General features: G+C 37.1%; 1 protein-coding gene across 5 annotated transcripts in view; it reads left to right on the top strand.

Annotated features, from left to right (window-relative positions):
- MINDY3 (MINDY lysine 48 deubiquitinase 3) overlaps positions 1-24,160 on the top strand; it is a 101,094-nt gene that overhangs the window by 58,199 nt on the left and 18,735 nt on the right. For 4 of the 5 annotated variants that reach the window (XM_042944995.1, XM_042944996.1, XM_042944994.1 and 1 more), the window contains one exon: positions 10,895-10,967. In XM_042944995.1, the coding sequence (XP_042800929.1) occupies positions 10,895-10,967 (73 nt within the window). Of the gene's footprint in view, positions 1-10,894; positions 10,968-19,344; positions 19,537-24,160 lie in introns of those variants that run through there. The other variant, XM_042944997.1, reaches the window with a different exon arrangement.

Here is a 24,160-nt window from a genome sequence, read left to right as displayed (position 1 = left end):
CTGAATTTAATGCGAAGGAGAAACAAAACATGTAACTGTTCCTCCATGAGCTGACTGCTCTTACTGTAGTATCTGTTACTGGGAGACTGTTTAGAATTCTTTTTATAGAGTTAGCTCCTTTTGTGTGTTTGTTCTTTGGTGTAACATTAGGAAAACTACTACAGTTGAGTGTTAGATTTCTTGTTTTAGGTATTTAAAAATTGGACAGCTCTACTTCACCAATAATACATTTCTCTACATGTAAGAAACATAATTTTAAGGGAAAATAGTAAAACCAACACTTTATAGACTTCGTTATAAAGAAATTCACCTCTGTGTATCTTTCATTGTTGAGTCAAAGTCCTGGAACTTGGAATGCAGTTAATTCACAGTTGGGCATTCTGTAACACATAAAATGTTATAGTTGGGGTTTTGTTATATATATTAAAGCAGTTTCGTCATCCCATCCATGTATCTGTTTTTGGTTTTTTGGTTTTTTTTGCTTTTGAAGATTTTTAAGTAATCTCCACCCAGTGTGGGACTGAAACTCAAAACAAAAAAAAACAGAAAAAACAAAAACCAGAGATCAAGTCACATGCCAGCGAGGCACCCCACCCTATCCATTTATCTTAAGTAACTTTGTGAATTTGTGCTTAGGTTTCAATGCCCTGCCTTCTCTACTGCAGAAAGAAAATGGATATAAGACCTACTTATTTTAATAGTTAAGGTCATAACTTGTCATGTGACTTTTAACATCTATCTTCAAACATAAGAATAGCATCTGTTATTTCAACAATTTGGAAAGTTTGGGTAGAAGTCTACATAAATTAATTTTTAGTTATGTGAATTATTGAAAAACTATGTATCTTTAACCACAAACTGTTACCTGGCTGCTTAACATGCTTTGGAGCTAGCCCTCATCAGCTAATCTGTAGGGTTATGCCAGCGATTGTACCATCATGATAAAGCTTTTGTTTTGTACCTGATTTTTTTCAGAACTCTTTGAAAATGCATTATAAATATTTTTACCTCCTAAAACTGACAATTAAATTGCTCTTATGTTCTCTTTCCTACTACTCTGAATGCCCTTATGCAGCTGTTCCTGTGTCTGGTTTTTATAATTTTTAGGAATTTCCTTTTTATCTCAGTCATGTCAACTTGCTGACTGAAAGCAGTCCCTCTTTCCCTTTCAATTAGTTTCTAATGATTTTTTTTATTACAGTAGAACCCAAATAATTGTCCAAATAAGATAAAATATCATTGATAGAAAGGCCTAAAGGAGTTTGGTCATCAGTTAAGTCTATGTTTTGTTTTGTTTTTTTAATTTTTTGTAATGTTTATTTTTGAGAGAGAGCGCGAGCAGCAGGGGACAGGGGGATAGAGAGAGAGGGAGACACAGAATCCAAAGCAGGCTCCAGGCTCCGAGCTGTCAGCACAGAGCCCGATGCAGGGCTCACACTCACGAACCGAGAGATCATGACCTGAGCCGAAGTCAGACACTCAACCGACTGAGCCACCCATGCGCCCCAAAGTCTATGGGTTTTAATTAGATCAGCATTGATACACCTCTAGGTGTTTATTTGTAATTCATGAAAATAATTATAATAAATAGAGTTGATAGAATGGAGCAAAAGGTCTTATATCATGTATTTACGTATGATGGTGTTAACAAGTTTATGATTTTGTTTATGTTTCTTTTATTTATGTTACCCTCTGCCTAGAATGTGATTAAAATCCTGCTCATTATTCATGGTCCAGGCTTGAAATCTTCAGTGTTGGGACTCCTGTTTCTCTTTCTCCCTTGTTGCTCCTGTAATTTCTTCCAGCTTTCTACCTTCTTGTGATCACTGATACTACCTGAGGTTTATCTGTTTTCCCACAGGACCCAATATAGCTACATTACCTATATTACACTAAGTACTGTTGAAATGCAAAAATTAATAAAGAATGCATTGTAGTAGTTTTCTCTTTACATTTAATGAGCATTGCCTGTGCCAGGTATTACGCTAACCGTCTTACATGCATTCGTGTAATCCTCAGTTCACCCCTGTGAGGTAAGTACCATTTTTCGTCAACATTTTATAGTCTGGGGCCAGTGAAAAATAACAACTCCAAAGTTAAATGCTAGTGAGCACCAAAGCCAGGATTCAAACTCAAGTCTTCTGACTCCTTAGCTTTTAACGACTTCTGTCCCTTAGGTATACAAAAAGCAAATAATTATACATGAGTGGAATAGAGACTGGAAGAGGGGAGAGGTACAGAGGATATGATACATGAATTAAAGGACATAAGTTTTTGACTTAATATGAAATGAGGGCTGTGTTCTAGGTTTGGAGAAAAGATGAAGCAGAAACACAAGAGATGAGGGAGGTGACGACAGTCCAAGCTATATTTGGGGAATAGTAATGGGTTCAGGATGGCTGAACCAGACTAGTTGTGCTGGAAGATTAAGAAGGAAGTAAAGGCTGGCATCAGATACAGGACCGGCTGGAATAATCATTTATTTCCACACCATCTTTGGTATACTATGTTTGCATGCTTATCTTGATATGAAAGGCTTAACCTGAATACCCAAGGCATGAATGTAAGGCATGTTCATGGAAGTAGAACAACTTTCATAATGAAGAATAAGAATGTTTCTCTAAAGTTGTGATAAAACTGAAGAATATTAGAACTTTGAGTACTGTGACCCCTTTATACAGTTCATATTATCAAAATTGTTAGTGGGTAAACACGAAGGGAAAGACGAGAGGAAAAGGTAGCCACCTATGAATAGGAAAAGCGAATACACGTGGGGCACAAGCAAAGTGAAACCCTGGGCGGAATATTAGGTTTTAATTCCTCATGCCAGCTCTCTGAAGCAAAGACCCTGCAATTTAAGTGATTTATTCAGTATTCGAGGAGTGCAGTCTACCCCAGGTAGGAGGGATGTCTGCCACTGGAATTGTTCAAATTTGCCTGCATGTGTTGGTGATAAAAAGCATTACGACGGCGTCCGTTTTGTTACATTTAAATCCTCTCCAGACCGTGCACCCTGTATTTGCATATACTGGGTACACCACTCCCACCATACCCCTTCTCCCCAAACACACACAAAAGCTCATTTCTTTCTCACTTTTACATGTTGGCTGCAGGTGCGTTCCATGTGCCTTCTTCATTCTAAGATCTGGACTGAAGGAGCAGCCCATAGGATTGTGCACTTCTCTTGGCAGAGGGAGAACAGAGAGACACCTGGCAAAAACGCAGGTGGCGCTTAAAGCTTCTTCTGGGAGCTAGCGTGATGTCACTTCTGCTTTCATTTCTCTGGCCAAACCTCATGTCCGTGAGGGTAGGAAGTAGACCCCTACCAGAGAGGTACTTTGTGTCCTCTAGCCACAGGCAGTGATAAATAATCCTCTTACAAGGCCCGGAGGGGCAAGAGTGTGACAACAACCCCTTCTACCACCATAAATCAGTTACTCTTGTGTCCAGGTGATTTAGCAGTTTAAGTTGATTCAATTGATATAGAGTCTTTACTTAGAAATCAGGAGGAACTTTTTAACAACGTATTTGATTTTTATCCAGCTGATCAGTGAATATTAACTTCAACCATTTAAATAAGTTAGGGAGTCACTTTTCTTGAATTATGGAGGTATCATGTGCCTAGAGAGTAATGGCTTATGTTAGCTGTTTTCGTAATGAAAATCAGTAATTAAAAGGCTAACAGCTCTTCTCTGCGCAGTTCTTCACATAAGCAACAGAACACTGAACATGATTCTGGTTGCATAGAGTAGACGCCTTAGGTCTTAGAGGTGAATTCTCTGGCAGAAACCAATTGAGAAAGGTTGGAAGGATTTTTAAGATGAGCTGTATAGTTACGATGAAAGGGAGAAAAAGAAGCCCCTCAACTGGTGTTAATAATAGTAATGACGATGATGATACCTATTGGAGACTTCCTCCTACTGCCTTATTTCAACTTGCACATTTAAAGTTTGTTTGGTTTTTTTTGGAGAAGGAGCCTTGAAGGGCTTTTCTTATGTTTCCTTCCCTGACTTCGCTGCCAGTGCAGCACAAATCAGTTCTGCACAGCCGTGGGCTGCTGTGGAGATAGCCAAGGGCTTTTGCACATTTGGGGGGAAATAATGGAAGAGTAAAGAAAAAAGACCACTATCCTAGCTACTTTCAGTTGACGTGGCATTACCTGAATTGTTTCTAACATTGGCACTGAAAACTGTTACATATTTAATAGCATTTGGTAATTGATATAAAATGTTTCATAGTAACCCCCAAATATTTTCAGAAGTATAATGAGTTTAAGAGTGCATATGAAACATAAAGTGATTTTAAAGCAAACATTACTTACAGCTTAAAGGTATGTTCTATACCAGTTAACTTTTTTTTCTTTTGAAGGGATCTTCATAGCACTATAAAATGTTGTCTGGGAGCTAAATTGTACTTTATATGTGTGATCATTCCTGAAGTTAGGTAAAACTCTCAGAAGTTCTTTGATTACTTATGACAAGAGATTGCTCTTGATAATGATGAAAGCCATAATGAATAAACTTTAAAGACCTTTTCAGTAATGAGCTACTTACACCTAGCCCATGAACTGAACATAGGCCTGCCTTATATTTCACTGGCTGTTTAGAAGGATAGCTAATGTTACATTTTAAAAGGTTTATGGTGAACACCAAATAATTATAGTAACAGTGTAGGCAGAACTACGTGAAAAGAGGTATTTGTTTCATGACTATAGGATATTAGATAGTCCCTTAACAGCTTGCCTTTTTCCCCCCTTCTCTTCAATAGCACTTTGCCAATTAAGGCAAGTTGGTTGAGGACAGATCATTTTAAAAGCTATTTTGTGTAGCAATCCCAGTTGCCCAGTAAATTGGCTAAATAGAAATTGTTCTAAAATTCCTCTGCTCTGATAAAAGCATCCAATTATATTTGACCACTATGGAGAACTACTTTTAGAATAAAAATAATTTTGATGGTAAATCAGAGTTTAAATAACTAAAACAATATTTAAATATTTGACTGTTAGGTTTTCTATCTTTTCCCAATGAGGGGTACCTAAAAGAGTTTCAGATCCAGTACAACTTGGTATTTTGTCCTACTTAATGCATTTAGGTGCGAAGGAAAAAATGTCTACAGGTATACTTGCTGATTTGGATAAGTTGGAATTACATCATTGGAATCTATTTGTAACTCATTGGTTTTCTGGCGGGGGGGTGTATGTTTGAATTTTGTTTTGCAGTGTAATTTTCTTAAGACAGTTTTAATACTGTTCACCAAAATAAGCATATAGTAGCACATTTTTCTCCCTCCCACTAGGTGGTCACCTTAAATGTACAGACTACCTCTTTCTTCACCATTTAACAGGCTGGACAGTGTTCAAAACATTATGGAGGTGTGGATAGTTATATGCAAAGAATATACTAAATATGTAATCCAAAAGCTATTGCTGTATTAAGTCTTGGAAATGGAAATCTGAAGGGTAATGTTCTCTTATTATTCCTCATACTTACACAGTTATTTATTACATCGGAGTTCCATTTTACTTCATCCTTTATGTTCAGTGAGAAAAACACATCAGTTGTATCTCTCGCTAAAATATTTTGCCTTAAGATGGTAAAGGAGTCTTCCTCAGTTGAATAGAATTCTTCATTTGCCAAACTTGCTATGCAAATATGAAATACATTTGACATTAATATATTACCAAATTTACGACCTGGATCATTCTGTTACAGATGTTTAAACTAGAACCTTGTTCAAATGTATTTAAGTTAAAGAAATTGGTTAAAATTAGTGTTGGAATTTGTCATTTTAAACCAAATTAGAAAGTTAAAGAGAGTTCAGCATGAAACACTTGAATGGGAATAGGTGGTTTTGTAACTTTTCCAGGTTTCATCTATAAACATTTAAACATTCTGTAAATTTAAGCACATGTTAACTAAGAGATGGCTTTCTATAATAATCTAAAAATCATTGTAAATACTCAAAATAAGCAAGCCAGGAATCAGTTTAGAAGACCATACTGGCTTTGATTTGTGGATGAAAACATTTGGAATGTTTTCATTAGAATTCACTTTTTTTTGCTTTGGCGTTTCTTTTCTTTTCCTTTTTCTCTTCTCCCTCTGGCATAAACACATCTTAAAATGAGTGGTATGATTAAGAACAATTAATTTCTAAGGAGTTTACCAAATTAGCTATTAGTGTATCACTATTAGTATATCACAGCCCGTGCCACTGGGCTGTGTTTTGGGAGGGGAAAAAGAATTTGTGTTTAGGTGGTTGACACATGGGCTGTTTGCTCACATACAGGGTTTTGAGCTACTTGGTTCAACTTAGAAACTTCAAACAGTGAACAGTCTAAATTCCTTTTTTGCCTTCCTCTCCTGTGACATGTTTGAAGTTACGGCCTGTCATCCGTTCCAGTGCCTCATTTCGTAGGCTCTGCAACCCTGTCTCGTCTAGTGCCCGCGTCCGGCTTCCGCTGGCCTGTTCGCAGCACTAAGTGTTCCATGTATGCTAAGCATTGTGGGAACGCCATGTGCTCTGCCTGGATACGTAACCATCACCTCCTAACTCCTGATGTTCGTTCTTCCACCACAGCTGACTTCCCTTGCTAACTACTGCTCTTCTCACAGTTCTAGTCCCCCAGCCATGGCTCTTAATTCCTCCCAGCAAGGGTTCCCTACCCTCTTTTCTCTTTCAGATAAGAGCCAGAATTATCTTCTTTATGAAACCCATTAAGGTACTAAGACTTCTTTATACCCCCAGATGTGTTGGAAAGAAGGCGTATTTAATAAGTGTCGGTGCATTTGAGGAAATAATACATCATGGGTTAGCAAACTGGCCCACAGGGCAAATCAAGCCATGAGCTATTTTTGTAAAATACTTACTGGAACATATCCATGCTGATTTGTTTATGTATTGACTGTGCTGTCTTGCTGCTGAGATCACATGGCCTGCAAGACCTGGAATATGTACTCCCTGGCCCATTAGAGAAAAAGTGTACCACCAGCCCCTGTTCTAAGTGAACATTTGTTAAACCAGAGGACGCTGGGAGTTGTGCCCAAGCTTCAGATGATCTTCTGTATCAGGCCAGCATATATAGCCTATTCAAACAAGAATAATACGTTTTCTGAAGCCTACGTGGTTTGTATGTTCATAACCAAAGGCAAGAGATAAGGCAGCACGCTTTTGATTAAGCCTGTTTTAAATCTTTTTGACATTAGCATAGTATATTTTTCATTTGTAGCGCTTGGAACTTAGAGATAAGGTATCAGGTGGTTCGCCCTTAATTCTTTTATACTTCTGCATTTTCTGATACCTTGAATGCAGAGGATTGGATGTGAACTTTTGTCTGTGGCTGAAACCAGAATCTTCCTTATTAGTATAACTAAACAGTAGTAATTTCCCAAAACTTCACTTATTAAGAGTATTAAAATAATGCTTTAGATGTATTCTCTGCCACCTCTTCCCTAAAAAGTTTATTTATTGACCAAGAAAAACAGTATTTCCTTTCCCTCTGTTTAGATCATACTTATATTCAGAAAATCCAAAGTCCTGTTTTAACCCTCGTTTTAAGTTTTTCCTCATCACTTACTAGTAACAAAGGTTGAAATGCAGCAGATGGTTAAGAGAAACTTAAGGACTGTATCCTCATCTTGGGCCCGTACAAGTTTATGTTTGGATAAAATCTCATCTGGAGCTGTACTTTCTCCTTAGCCAGAATTTCAGTGATGAATCCCCGGATCCCAGCAGCCATTCCAAAGGGAAGAATTGAAAAAGAAAAGAAGGGTTAGAAATAGTTAAGCATGGCACAAAAAGAGACACTCAGATTAATGGAACAGAATAGAGAACCCAGAAGTGGACCTACAAACATGTGGCCAACTGATCTTTGACAAAGCAGGAAAGAATATCCAATGGAATAAAGGCAGTCTCTTCAGCAAGTGGTGCTGGGAAAACTGGACGGTGACATGCAGAAGAATGAACGTGGACCACTGTCTTACACCATACACAAAAATAATCTCAAAATGGATGAAAGACCTCAATGTAAGACAGGAAACTATCAAAATCCTCCAGGAGAAAGCAAGCAAAAACCTCTCTGATCTTGGCCGCAGCAACTTCTTACTCAGCACGTCTCCAGAGGCAAGGGAAACAAAAGCAAAAATGAACTAATGGGACCTCGTCAAAATAAAAAGCTTCTGCACAGCAAAGGAAACAGCAAAATTAAAAGGCATCCGACAGAATGGGAGAAGATATTTGCAGATGACATATCAGATAAAGGGTTAGTATCCAAATCTATAAAGAACTTCTCAAACTCAACACCCAGAAAACAAATAATCCAGTGAAAAAATGGGCAAAAGACATGAATAGACATTTCTCCAAAGAAGACATCCAGATGGTTAACAGACACTTGAAAAAATGCTCCACATCACTCATCATCTGGGAAATACAAATCAAAACCACAATGAGATACCACCTCACACCTGTCAGAATGGCTAACATTAACAACTCAGGCAACAACAGATGTTGGTGAGAATGCAGAGAAAGAGATCTCTTTTGCATTGTTGGTGGGAATTCAAGCTGGTGCAGCCACTCTGGAAAACAGTATGGAGGTTCCTCAAAAAATTAAAAATAGAACTACCCTATGACCCAGCAATTACACTATTAGGTATTTATCCAAGGGATACAGGGATGCTGTTTTGAAGGGACACATGCACCCCAATGTTTATAGCATCACTATCAACAATAGCCAAAGTATGGGAAAAACCCAAATGTCCATCGATGGATGAATGGATAAAGAAGATGTGGTATATATATACAATGGAGTATTAATCCAAAAGAATGAAATCTTGCCATTTGCAACTGTGTGGGTGGAACTGGAGGGTATTATGCTAAGCAAAATTAGAGAAAGACAAATATCATGACTTCACTCATATGAGGACTTCAAGACACAGAACAGATGAACACAAGGGAAGGGAAGCAAAAATAAAAACGGGGGGACAAAACATAAGAGACTCTTAAATATGGAGAACAAACAGGGTTACTGGAGGGGTTGTGGGAGGGGGGATGGGATAAATGGGTAAGGGGCATTAAGGAATCTTAATCCCTGAAATCATTGTTGCACTATATGCTAAAAAATGTGGATGTAAATTAAGAAAATGAAATTTAAAAAAATTTTAAAAAGAAAAAAAATAGACTTAAAAAAATAGTTAAGGAAACTAAAGCTTACAGTGAAATACATGCAGCGACTTTTACACTTACGGTTTGGATGTGATAAAAGCAGCTAGGGAATAATAATAATAGCCCCAGTGTTAGTAATTGCTCCCTAAATCTGAGAGCTGACACTGGGATCCTAGCTTCAGTACAAAGTTAATTATAGTTCTAAGGCTTTACCGGTGATATATTATAAAAAGGAAAGTGTTTTTAAGAACTAATGTTCTGAATAGGCTAAATAAACATAACACAAGAGTCTGTCAGTATCAACCAGAATTACAAGTGCATTCTTCCTCTGACCCAGCAATCCTACTCCGTGCTGTCTCCTACAGATAAAACTGCACATGTGTGAAATTACATGTGCTGCTTTGTTCGGTAGAGCACTGTTTCTCATAGTGAAAGATTAGACACTATCCAAGTATCCAGCAATGAAGGACTGGATCATGAAATCAGAAAGGATTGAAAGTTAGGCCAGATGAAAACATGCGACTTGACATGCAGAACATCTGCAAAGTAGTATTGAAACTGCAGGCAAAGGGCTAGTAAATGGGAAAGAACAAATTTGACTGTGTTATAAAATAGCATTTTTTTTTTTTACTTTAATACCTGAAAAATGTGTAATTGTTTTAATTCCCATTCCCATTTGACTTATGTTCCCATATAAACTGAGGCACCTAGTCTCATAAGAACTACTCTAATTGATTCTTACACTTTGTTCCTTCATCTTTGGGGTGAAGCGGCAGGGGTGGGGAGTGATTAGGACAACAGATAATTAGTACATTTCTTACAAAAATGTGTTTCCAAAGAGGAACAGCATTTCAAATTGTATATCCCATAACTTCTTAAAGAGGATTCAAGAAGGTAAAATGAGGTAGTTAGAAACTTGTTCCCTGAGGAGGTTTGGGTCAGTGAACACAATTATAGACAGAGGCTCAGACCAACACTATGAATAGAGGACAACTGGGGCCCAGATTCTACATTTCTGTCAGTCAAGTAGAATTTTCTAACAGTTGATATGGAGTAAAGTTTTGTGAAGGGTCCAAGATAACACTCAATTTTGTGGTTATTTTTGATAAATTGTAATATGGCTTACTATGTAAAGAAATTAGATATGATAGAGAATTCGTTTTATGGGAAAAAGAAATCTGCCTTCTAGATGTTTCCTTTGAGTTAAGAAAAATTAAAATCCTGGACATGCAAAACTTGATTGTTGATCTGTGGCCAGGTATTGATGTAAAATGCTTACTAAACTAATAAATTTCAAATGCATTTCTATGTAATTGTTTGCTATCCTAGATCTTGATTTAATTTTTAAGTATTTGAAAACTAGAGTATATTTTAAGTTCTGTTTATTTTTATTTGAACAAAGATGTGTAGATCATTGCTTTTTGCAGATTCTATTTTATAGTAATGACTCATCTCTGTAATACTAAACTTTTCAAGAGCTTTTATATAAAGCTTCAGTGTCATGATCACAACGATTCCCTATGGCTGAAGTACTTGTCCTGTTTTTCAAATTTCAAATGTACAGTGAAGGCCCAGAGAGTTTGTGACTTACCTAGTCACACACATCTGATAGAACTAGAACTCCCAAGTCTTCTGACTCCCGATGTCCTGTGTCCTCACCCTAGCCTTGTATTTGTCCTGTTTATTTTTAAGGTCATGATATTGTAGCTGGTTGATAGCGTGCTTTCTGTCTTTTCAGGACATGGCTTTAGTTGCTCCTGAGGCACCTTCAGAACAAGCCAGGAGAGTTTTTCAAACCTATGATCCAGAAGGTAAAAGATTTTATTATTTTATTAACACCGAAGCTGTGTTTTATCTCTTTACATATTTGAAATATATTAATACCTGAGTTTTATCCAAAAGTGTTTTTAGATTGTTGAAGGAAATGTAGATTGCATTTCTTGAAAATTTTAAAGGGGAAGTGTCAAAATGGGAACAAATAAGGATACTGAAGTGATTGTCAAATCCTCACATAGCATAATAGAAGGTTTGCAGGTTCTTGGGGGTAACAAAGTTATGGTTACTTGAATCTTGACCTCTGTCAGTGTTAAACGGGAAAATACCACCTTCTGAACAAGGTTTTTGAAAAGGTATTCCTTTATTATTCAAACTAATATTAAGTAAGTCTTCCAGAGTGTTTTTTAAAAATTGAAATAAAATTGACAAATAATATTCTGTAAGTTTAAGGTATAGCAAGTGTTGCTTTTATAATTTATATATTACAAAATGATTACTACAGTACCATTAACTTACACCTCTGTCATGTCACATAGTTATAATTTGGTGAGAACAATTAAGATCTAGTCTTGTAGCATAGTATAGAATTTTGTACTATAATCACTATGCTTTGCATTAGCTCTCCCGAACTCATTTATCTACTAGTTGCAAGTAACTTCTTAAACATCTCCCCAATTAATCTACCCTGCCCAGCCCCTGTAACCACCATTCTACTGTTTCACGAATCGATCTTTGTGCGGCATTTGTCTTTTATCTGTCTCGTTTACTTCACTTAGTATAATGCCGTCAAGGTCCACCCATATTATTATAGAAGGTAGGATTTCCTCCGTTGTCATGGCTAATCAATATTCCATTGTTTATGCATATATAAACCACATCTTCTTTATCCATCTATGGACACTTAGGTTGTTTCCATATCTTGGCTATTGTGAATAATGCTGCAGTGACTCGGGTTGTGCAGATATCTCCTCAAATTACTGATTTCGCTGCCTTCAGAGAATACCTACCAGTAGGATTGCTGGATCATATGGTAGTTCTGTTTTTAATTTTTTAAGGAACTCCATACTATTTTTTAATGGGTTACTGTTTTATATTTTCACCAACAGTGTATAGAGGTGCTGTTCTCTCCACATACTCACCAACATTTATCTCATCTCTTTGATAAAAGCCATCTTAACAAGTGTGAGATGATACCTCATTGTAGTTTTGAATTTCACTGTCCTTATGGTTAGTAATATTGAACATCTTTTCATATGCCTGTTGTCTGTTTGTATGTTGTCTTTAGAACAATGTCTATTCAGACCCATGGCCCATTTTTAGTTGGGTTATTTTCTTTTTTGCTATTAAATTCCTTGAATTCTTAATGTTGTGGGTATTAGCCCCTTATCAGATAGATGGTTTGCAAAGATCTTCTCCTGTTCTATAGGTTGCCTTTTCAGTTTATTGCTTTGCTCTGCAGAGGCTTTTTAATTTAATATAGCCCCACTTGTTTTAGTTTTTATTGCTTGTGTTTTGGTGTCTTACCCAAGAAATCACTGGCAAGACCAGTGATGAGGATCTTTTTTCCTATGTTTTCTTATATGAGTTTTACAGTTTCAGATCTTACATTTAAGTCTCTGATCCATTTCAAGTTAATTTTGTGTGGTGTAAGGGATCTGGTTTCATTTCATATCCATTTCATGTGGCTATCCAGTTTTTCCAAAACCATCTACTGAAGAGACTATCCTTTCTTCACTGTATGTTTCTGGCACCCTTGTGAAAAATTAGTCAACCATATGTGCATGGGTTCACATCTGGGCTCTCCATTCTGTTAAACTGGTCTATGTGCCTGTTTTTATGCCAGAGCCGTACTCCTTTGATTATTATAGCTGTGTAATGCAGGTTGAAATCGAGTGGCATGATGCCTCCAGCTTTATTTCTCTTTCCCAGGATTGCTTTGGCTACGTGGGGTCTTCTGTGGTTCCAAAATAATTTTTCCGTCTGTGAAAAATTCCATTGGAATGTTGATAAGGATTGCATGAAACCTATAGATTGCTTTGGATACTATGGACATTTTCACGATACTCTGCCAATCCAAGTATATAGGGTATCTTTCCATTATTTGTTAGTCTTCAGTCTCTCATCAGTGTCTCAGTTTTTGGTGTATAAGTCTTTCATCTCTGTGGTTAAACTTATTTCTAAGTATTTCATTGTTTTCATTGCTGTTGTAAGTGGGATTGCTTTCTTAATTTTTCTTTCAGGTAGTCCATTGATGTATAGAAATGCAACTGATGTTAGTATGTTGATTTTGTATCCTGCAAATTTACTGAAATAATTGATTAGTTCTAGCAGTGGTTTAATGGAGTTTTTAGGGTTTTACATTTATGTTAATATATTTATATCATATATATATAATATAAATATGATAATGTCATCTGTCATTCCCACCAACAGTGCATAAATGTTCCCTTTTCTCTACATCCTTGCCAACACTTGTTATTTCTTGTCTTTTTGATAATAGCCATTCAAAAAGTGTGAAGTAATATCTCATGGTAGTTTTGATTTGCATTTCCCTGATGACTAGTGGTACCTTTCATGTACCTGTTGGCCATCTTTATATCCACTTTAGAGAAATGTCTATCCAGATCCTCTACCCATATTTTAAAAATATTGCGTGGGTTTTTTGCTGTTGAGTTGTATGAGTTCTTTATGTATTTTGGATAATAACCCCTTATCAGATACATCATTTGCAAATATTTTCTATTTGGTAGGTTGACTTTTCATTTCGTTGATTATTTCATTCACTGTGTAGCGTTTTAGTTTTATGTACATTTGATTTTGTTGCCTTTCCTTTGGGGTTAAATTCAGAAAGTCATAGCCAAGACGTGTCTTGAAGCTTACCACTTAGAAAACATAAAACTTTTATTAGAAAACCTGATATTATATTCTAGTATTAAATGGGTTAAATTTTTATGTATGGTATAAGATAGTGGTCCAGTTCTATTCTTTTGCATGTAGCTTTCCACATTTCCCAATACCATTCATAGAAGAGGCTGTCCTTTCCTCCTTGTATGTCTTGATTCCTTTGTTATTAATTGACCGTTTATAGTTTCAGGTCTCTGTTCCATTGAATTATGTGTCTTTTTTTATGCCAATATCATACTGTTTTGATTACTATAACTTTGTAATGTACTTTACAGTCAGGAAGTGTGATGTGTCCAGCTTTCTTCTTTCTCAAGATTTCTTTGAGTATTTGGGATCTTTGTGTTTCCGCAGAAATTTTAGAATTGTTGATTCTAGTTCTGTGTACTATGCCATTGGTATTTTGATAGGGATTGCATTGAATCTGTAGATTGCTTTGGGTAGTGTAGACATTTTAACAATATTAATTCTTCCAGTCCATAAACACAGAATAGCCTTCTTTTTATTTGTGTTTTCAGTTTCATTAATGTGTTCCAGTTTTCAGTTGCAGCTCTTTCACCTCCTTATTAAATTTATGCCTATTTTATTCTTTTTACATAATAGTACATGGAATTATTTTCTTAATTTCTCTTTCTGATAGTTCATTATAAGTGTACAGACGTACAACAGGTTTTTATATTCTGCAACCTCACTGAATTTGTTTAACCACTTTTTTAGTGGAGTGTTTAGGGGTTTTTTTGTGTTTTTTTTTTTTTTTAATATATAGTGTCATGTCCTCTGTAGACAGTGACAGGTTTAGTTCATCCTTCCCAATTTGGATGCCCTTTTTTTCTCTTGCCTAATTGCTTGGCTGGGATTTCTCATACTGTGTTGAATGAAAGTGGCAAGGGTAGATATCCTTGTCTTGTCTGACCTTAAAGGAAGAGATTTCAGCTTTTCACTGTTAAGTGTGATAATAGCTGTGGGCTAGTCAAACATGGCCTTTATTGGGGCGCCTGGGTGGCTTGGTCGGTTGGGCGTCCGACTTCGGCTCAGGTCATGATCTCACGGTCCATGGGTTTGAGCCCCGCGTCGGGCTCTGTGCTGACCGCTCAGAGCCTGGAGCCTGTTTTGGATTCTGTGTCTCCCTCTCTCTCTGCCCCTCCCCTGTTCATGCTCTGTCTCTCTCTGTCTCAAAAATAAATAAATGTTAAAAAACAACAAAACAAAACAAAACATGGCCTTTATTATGTTGAGGTAGTTCCGTTTATATCCACTATGTGGAGAGTTTTAATCATGAATGGATGTTCATTTTTGTCAGAGGCTTTTTTGGCGTCTCTTGAGATGATCATATGATTTTTTATCTTGCATTCTGTTAATATGGTATGTCATATTGGTTGATTCGTGTATTTTAAATTATCCTTTCATCCTTGGAATAAACCCCACTTGATGGTTGTATGTGGTACCTTTTATGTATTGTTTAATATTTGCTAATATTTTGTTGAAGATTTTTGCATCTGTGTTAATCAGGGATATTGGCCTGCAATTTTCCTTTCTTGTGCCATTTTTGTCTAGTTTGGATATCAGGATAATCCTGGCTTCATGAAAGGAGTTAGGGAGTATTCCTGCCTCTTCTGCTTCTGGAAGAGTTTGAGAAGAATTGGTATGTATTCTTTCAACATATTTAGAACTCACAGTGAAGCTATCGGGTCCTGGACTTGTGTCTATTGACCGGATTTTTGATTACTGATTCAGTCTCTTTACTCACAGTTGATCTGTTGTATGTTTGTAGCAATTTATCCATTTTTTCTTGTCCAGTTGTCCAGTTGTTTAGTATATAAATGTTAATAGTAGTCTCCTCTGATCATTTGTATTTCTATGATTGTGGTATCAGATGTCACATCTTCTATTCTGATTTTATTCGAGTCCTTTTTTTTTCCTTGATGTGTCTTATTAAAGGTTTCTCAATTCTCTTTTCAAAAAATCAGCTCTTAGTTTCATTCACCTTTTCTGTTTCATTTCTATTTCATTTATTTCCACTCTGATCCTTGTTCTTTTTTTCCCTTCCATTAATTTGGGGCTTCATTTATTTTTTTCTTTCTAGTTCCTTGAGGTGTTGGACATAAACAAGTCTCTATTACACTTCCAATAGAGGATTCTGAATTTCACTGTATATTCACATTTACCAATGAATTTTATACTTATTTATGTTCTCATGTTACTAATTCAGCATCCTTCATTTCAGCTTGAAAAAAAAAAACAGTATTTCTTATAGGGCAGGCTCATGGTGATAAATTCCTCAGCTTTTGTTTGTCTGGGAATATGTTTATCTCTGTCTCCTTTGTGAATGACAGTTTTGCTGGATAAAGTATTCTTTAACAGTTTTTTCTTTTGAGCACTTTGAATGTAGCATCCCAAACTCTCTTGACCTGTAAGGTTTCTGCTGAGAAACCTGCTGTGATAGGCTTGAGATTCCATTGTGTGAGAGGAGTCTTTTTTTTTTTTTTTCTGTTGCTGCTTTCAAAATTCTCTGTCTTTGAATTTAGTGAGTTTGATTACAATAATATGTCTTAGTGAAGATGTCTTTGGATCTTAGACCTTCATGTTACCTGAATGGCTATCTCTTTCTCCAGAATTGGGAAGTTTTCATTTCTTTCCCCCCTCTTCCCTCTGGAACTTCCATAATGCATATATTGATTTTCTTGTTGATGCCCAACAGTGTAATGCATTTGGGATTTCTCAGTCTTTTTCATTCTAATTTCTTCATTTTCCTTTGACTTGATAATATCCAGAGACCTATCCATCTTTCTTCTGCCTGATTGAGCCTATTCAAGCTACTTGTTGCTTTTTTCATTGCATTTCTTATATCCTTAAGCTCCAAAATTTCATTTCTTTGATTTATACTTCTTTGTTGAACTTCTTTTTGTTCTCATGTTGTTTTCCTAAATTCATTGAGTTTTCTGAATTCTCTTGAATTCTTTTTCAGGTAACTTGCAGATACTCATTTCTATGGGGTCAGTTACTGGAAAATTACACTGTTTTGGTGGTTTTATCTTTTCTTGTTTCTTCATGTTTCTGATGGCTTTGCATTTATGTCTGTGCACTTGAAGTTGTAAGTCACCTTTTCCCACCTTTTTGGACTGGCTTCATTGGAGGAAGACTTTAACCTGGAGGTGGCTGCTATGGCACCCCCTAGGTGGGAAACAGCATCGTGGATTTTTGAGACCGCACAGTGGTACAGACTGTGTACATCTTCATTGGCTGAGTTTGACATTGACCATAGCATGGGGATCTTCTGTGGCTAAGACTGCAGTTTCCTACAGGTAGCAGTGCCTGGTAGTGCTGTTGTGGTCCTCAGAGGCAAAGGCTGTGGCTGCTGGAATATTTCTGTTCTTCCCTTTTGCCTGTGGGAGGAAGTTCTTGCTGAGGGTATTCTCTGCTCTTTGTCTTGCCTGCTGGCACTCAGAGCATTATTAACATCAGGGTCCAAGGATCAGGCACGTGTAGAACTATCACAGTGCCTAGATCCTGGGCCACAGATGCACTTGCATCTGTGGTACTGGTGTCTGGGGTCCATGTGTGTGCAGATATCCCACAGAACTGGGCTTTAGGGGCTCACTCAGGTGACTAGCTAGTGTTGGGTCACACAGTAGTGGCACAGGCCCTGTGATGACACGATGCAGTAGCAGCATAGCCTGCATAGAGTCAGCCAAAGTCCCAACTTGGGCTCCAGGAAGCAGTCACAGGTCAGCAGCACAATCTCAGTGGTGGTCTGTTGAAGCTGCATGTCAGGTCCTGGGGAACTGGGCTCAGAGCAATGGCAGCACAGCCCTGGAAGTGATGTTCAAAGCTGTGATCCAGGACATGGGGTATGGCTCAGGGCACCCTTGCCAGCAATGATGTGTCCATTGGCACCCTGGTAGTGGTGGAATAAAGCCGCAACCTGGGGGGGTGGGGCGGTGGGCAGAGGTGGGACACAGACCTGTGGCACCTCTGATCTCACATATGGTGAAGTGCTCTATTGCCCCCCTCTGAGGGAGTGAGACAGCGGTGTTGAAGGGCTCACTGCAGCAGCAGCTCCAGCCTCTGGAAGTGGACGCAAAGTGAGGGGGGTTGTGGGTAGCTCCTTCGACTGGAATCAACGTTGCTGAAGGCGGGCGAAGCGAAGGCTGCAGATGTCACCGTGGTGAGGCTTGCTGGGGTTCTCCTCTTTTCCATTATGCCATGTAGCGAACTTCCTCAGAGGGGATCCTCCCTGGTGGCACTCTGATCTTGACTAGGAGACGAGTGACCCAGGGAATATGTTTGCTGTACTTCTGGATGCGGCCATCCTCCATTATTCTGAACCCCACAGGGTTGTTGCTGCTGCTGCTTCTCTGTACTCTAGAGCTTTGCCTGAGGTGTTTTCTTAAGTTTATGGTTACCTACTTACTGCTTTTGTTGTTTTTTGTGGGGAGTGGAAGGAGATATGCCTCGGGGCCTCCTCGCACACCATCTTACTGACATCACTCCACTCCATGTAATTGATTGTGCTGGGAAAAGATGCAGAAGGACAAGACAAATTATCCTTATGAGTCTGAGTCTGAGACTAACATTTCTAGCAAAGAAAGTTTTAAAAGTTCACATGTATATCACTAGAGCGTCCACTGTATCACTGTAGGTGGGTTAATTTGATCAATTTTGCATTTGTGTGTAACTAAAACCAAGTCATACCTGACATGCCTTTGTAAATTACGATACAGGAAAATCTACATTGTGGAATCAATAAGTCCTTTTGAACTCCTGAATGGATTCAGTTTTTTTTCTAGCTTTAGGCTAGTTGCTTTTGGGTCTGATGAGTCTTTTTTCCTATCCATCAAATGAAAATAACCACATCTATTTTTTAGAATCATCATGAAGATTAAATGAGTAATGTTGTGGAAAGAACCTTGTCCAGTACTTAACACACAGTATCCACTTTATAAATGTGAGATCCTTTCTCTCTATACATCGAATGGTGCTTGTAGTAGTGACTCGACTCTGATTTAGCTTCTTCCACTCTGCCTTTTTTCTAACTTAAGAAACATGCTAGTTTATTTTCTCTTGGACTTAATAATCATCACTTTTCAAAAACATATCATTCTAAATCTTCAGATGAAAAGTACAACCAACTGACCTCTGTATATTTACCCACCACTGGATGAAATAAGCTTTACTTGGCTCAGTTTAATGAATAATCTCAAATTCAGAAATGAAAATAAACACCAGTAGGTGTGCTCAGACCCAAAAATTAATCAGGTATCAGACCTATATAAAGTGTTACATATGGTCTTTAAAGCAAGTTCATAGTTTCGTGGTTTTTTTGTATCCCTTTTGTGGGGGAAGTGTTTGGATATGTGCACTGTATTCAGGTTCATGTTTTATACAAGTTTTAAAAATAACAAAACTTTAAAAAGTAGATGTTTTGGAGGTAAATTGATGTGACCAAAGATATGGGATAAAAGAAAAATCTCGGAGTACCTCGAGGTATCAGAAAATGACTTTCTCTCTCAGTTGCTTGCACAGGGAACAAGATCTGCACACCAGGGTGCCCACAGGATTCGCTGCTCAGCCACAACATTAGGGCACATGCAATCCACATAGGGGTCACCCCAGGAACTCCTGGTTCTCCTGAACAGGAGGGCACTACACCACAGGACCACTCCTTTCAAGACCTGGAATTTTAAGTGACCTACCAACTACATAGAAACAGAGACTCAGACAAAATGAGGAGACAGCGGACTGCGTTCCAAATGAAAGAACAGACAAAACTACAGAAAAAGAGCTAAACAAAATGGAGGTAAGCAATCTACCTGATAAAGAGTTCAAAGTAACGGTCATAAAGATACTAACAGGACTTTAGAGAAGAGTGGATGAAATCCATGAGAACTTCCTCAAAGAGGAAGTAAATATTTAAAGGAGTAAATATTTAGTGCTTCTAGAATGTATTTGAACTTAATCATCAACTTAATATAGACTGCCACACACATAGGATGTTGTATATGAACCCTCTGATAACCCAAAGATACCCAAAGGGAAAGCAGTTCAAACATAACACTAAAGAGAACCATCAGACCACCAGAAAAGAACGGAACAGAAAACTACAGAAACAACCAAAAAACAATTAACAAAATGGCAGCATACCTATAAAAATTACATTAACATAAATGGACTAAATGCTCCAACCAAAAGCTATAGGGTGACTGAATGGATAAAGGACAATATCCATCTATATGCTGCCTACAAGAAACTCCTTCAGAAAACACATACAGACTGAAAGTGAAGAATTGGAAAAGTATTTCATACAAATGAAGTTAAAAAAAAAAAAAAACTAGGTACCAATACTTACAGCAGACAAAATAGACTTTAAAACAAAGGCCATAACAAGACAAAGGACATTACATAATGATAAAGCAATCGATCCATCCAAGAAGAAGACATGGGATTTGTAAATATCTGTGCACCTAATATAACAAAACCTAATTGTATAAAGCAAATATTAACAGACATCAAGGGCAAAATTGACAATATAATAATAATAGGAGGAGACTTTAATACCCCACTTACATCAGTGGCTAGATCATCCACACAGAAAATCAAGGAAATAGTGACATTGAGTAACATGTTCAACCAGGTGGACTTCACAGATATGTTTAGAACACTCTACCCCAAAACAGCAGAACACACATTCTTTTCAAGTGCACATGGAACATTCTCCAAGATTGATCATATGATAGGCCACAGAACAAGTCTCAATAAAAGAAGAATGAACCATCTGAAGTCGAATGAACCATCGTTTCCTACCACAGCAAGTAATTAGAAATCAGTTACAAGAAAAAAACAAATAGGAGAAACCCAAACACCTAGAGGCTAAAATGAAATCCAAGAGGAAATCAAGAAATACTTGTCGACAAATGAAAACACAATGGTCCACAATCTTCGGAATGAAGGAAAAGCAATTCTAAGAAGGAAGTATATCTCAATACAGGCCTACTTGAAGAAACAAGAAATATCTTGAATAAATAATCTAAACTTACACCTAAAGGAACTAAAAAAGAGGAATAAATAAAGGCTTAAGTTAGTAGAAGGAAGGATATTATGAAGATCAGAGCAGAAATAAATGAAATAGAGAACAAACAACAACAGTGGAACAGATCAATGAAAGCAAGACTGAGTTGTTTGAAAAGATAAACAAAACTCATAAACCTTTACTGAAGCTAATAAAGAGAAAGGGCCCAAACAAAACCAGAAATGAGAAGTTATGAGACCATAGAAATACAAATAATTACAAGTGATTATTATTTAAAAATTGGCAAATTAACATAGAAGAAACAAATTCCTAAAAATGTACAACCTTCTTCTGAGAACGGTCCCATTACTGTAAACAACGAGTCACTAATCAAAACACTTGGAACAAGGGGCGCCTGCCTGGGTGGGTCAGTTGGTTGAGTGTCTGACTCTTGATTTCAGCTCAGGTCATGATCCTAGGGTTGTGGGGTTAGGCCCCATGTCAGGCTCCACAGCCTGCTTGGGATTTTCTCTCTCCCTCTGTCCCTCCCCAACTTGCACACACTTTCTCCCTCTCTCAAAAAATAAAAATAAATTAAAAAAAAATTTTTTTTTTTAAAACAAAAGAACTTGTGAGAAGCATAAATGCAGGACAGTGGCTTCACTGGTGAATTCTACCAAACATTTAAAGAAGACTTACTACTTACCATTCTCATACTACTCCAAAATGAAAAAGAGGAAGGAATGCTTTTAAATTAATTTATGGGACTAGTATTACTCTGATACTAAACAACTCAAAAAAAAAATAAAAACAAAAACGAGAATTTAAGATGCAAAAATCCTCAACAAAATATTAGCAACCAAATTGAAAAATACATTAAAAGGATCATTTACCACAATCAAGTGGGATTTGTTGCAAGCACGGTTTAATACACACAACAGAATACATGATTGTCTCAATAGATGGCAGAAAAAGCATTTGGCAAAATTCGACATCCATTCATGATAGAATTCTCAACAAAGTGGATATAGAAGGAACATACCTTGACATAATAAAGGCCATATATGACAGACCCACTGCTGACCTACTCAGTGGTGAAAAGCTGAAACGTTTTCCCTAGGATCAGGAACAAGACAAGGATGCCCACTCTCACCACTTTTATTCAACATAGTACTGGAAGTCACAGTTGCAGCAGTTGGACAAGAAAAAGATAACAGGCATCCAAATTAGTAGAGAAGAAGTAAAACATTCACTGTTTTCAGATGACATACTACTTTATGGAGAAAATCATGACGACTCCACCAAAAAACTAGATCTAATTAATAAATTCAGGAAAGTTACAGTATATGAAATCAATACACAGAAATCTGTTGTGTCTCTATACACTAATAATGAAATCACAAGAAGGAAAGGGAACCAGCCCATTTACAATTACATCAAATAGAATAACATACCTCGATATAATTTTAACCAAGGAGGCGAAAGACCTGTACTCTGAAAACTGCAAGACACTGATGAAAGAAATTGAAGACAACACAAATAAATGGAAAGATGTACCATGCTCTTTGATTGGAAGAATACTGTTAAAATTGTTCGTATTACCAAAATGATCTACAGATTCACTGAAATTCCCATCAAAATACCAACAGTGGCTTTGACAGAACTTGAACAGAAATCCTAAAATGGGTGTGGAACCCCAAAAGGCCCCAAATAGCCAACGCAAGCTTGAAAATGATGAACAGAGTTGGAGGTATCACAATTCCAGGTCTCAAGATGTACTACAAAGCTATGGTAATCAAAACGATTATGGTATGGCACACAGATCAATATCACAGGACAGAGAGCCCAGAAATAAACCTATGGTATATGGTCAATTGATCTGTGACAGAAGAGGCAAGAATATACAAGGAAAAGACAGTCTCTCCAATAAATGGTGCTAGAAAAACTGGACCACTTTCTTACACCCTACACAAAAACAAACTCAAAATAGATTAAAGGCTTAATGTCAGACCCGAAACTATAAACTCTTAAAAAAAATTTTTTTTAATTAGAAATTTTTAAAAAAACACACATAGGCAGTAATTTGGAGATCAACCTCAGCAATATTTTTTCTGGATTTGTCTCCTCAAGGGAAACAAATTAAAATCTGTTGGGACTACCATCAAACTAGAAAATTTTTACACAGCAAAGGAAACCAACAAAACAAAGAGGCAAGCACCAAATGAGAGAAGATATTTGCAAGTCATATATCTAATAAGGGGTTATTATCTAAAATATTAAAAGAACTCCCACAACTCAACACCCCCCCAAAAAAATCCCAATTTTAAAATGAGCAGAACACCTCTATACACATCTTCCCAAAGAAGACCTATAGGGGGCCAACAGACAACATGAAAATATGCTCAATGTCACATTAGTTGAAATGTATATGTGGTAAGTGCAAATCAAAATCATGATAAGATATCCCCTCTAGTAGCAAAAACACAAGAAAAAAGCGTAGGCAAGGATGTGGAGAAAAATGGAAAAAAAGGAATCCTCGTACACCATTGGTGGTGCATACAGGCTCATACACGCTGGCACATCGTGGACAACAGTAGTGAGTTTCCTCAAAATATTAAAAATACAAGTACCACACAATCCAGTAGTTCCATTTCTGGATATTTACCAGAAGATAAGGAAAACATTGATTTGGAAAGATATATGCCCCCCGTATGTTTACTGCAGCATTATTTATAGTAGCCAAGATATGGAGACAACCTAAGTGTCTATAGAAGAACAGATAAAAATGTGGTATATACACATAGGAATATCAGCCGTAAAAAAGAATGAAATCTTGTCATTAACAACATGGATGGACCTATAGGGCATAAGGCTAAGGGAAATAAGCCAGAGAGAGGAAAAACACCATATGATTTTACTTATGTGTAGAATCTAAAAAACAAATGAACAAGCCAACAATATAACAATGATGACAAAGACAAGAGAAACAGACTCGGGGGGAACAAATTGATGGTTGCCAAAGAAGAGGAGGTTGGGGGGATGGGAAGAGGGTCATGAGGTAGTAACTTCAGTTCTAAAATTTAAGCCACAGGGATGAAAAGTACAGCACAGGGAATACAGTCAATAAATATTGTAACACACTTCTCATGGTAAACATTTTGTATCCTATAGAATTATTGAATCACTGTTTAATGCCTGAAACTAATTTGATAGTATATATCAACTACAATTAAAAATTAAAAGTAAAATGTCTTTCTAAACTGCTAAAGACACTTCTGTTGGTATCAGACAGCCTGGACTCAAATCCTACCTCTGTTACTC

The sequence above is a fragment of the Panthera leo genome, chromosome B4 (genome assembly GCF_018350215.1).
Source record: "Panthera leo isolate Ple1 chromosome B4, P.leo_Ple1_pat1.1, whole genome shotgun sequence".
NCBI classification, from domain to species: Eukaryota; Metazoa; Chordata; class Mammalia; order Carnivora; family Felidae; genus Panthera; species Panthera leo.
Note: the sequence above shows the minus strand (reverse complement) of the source record. Positions and strands in the feature narration are given on the sequence as shown.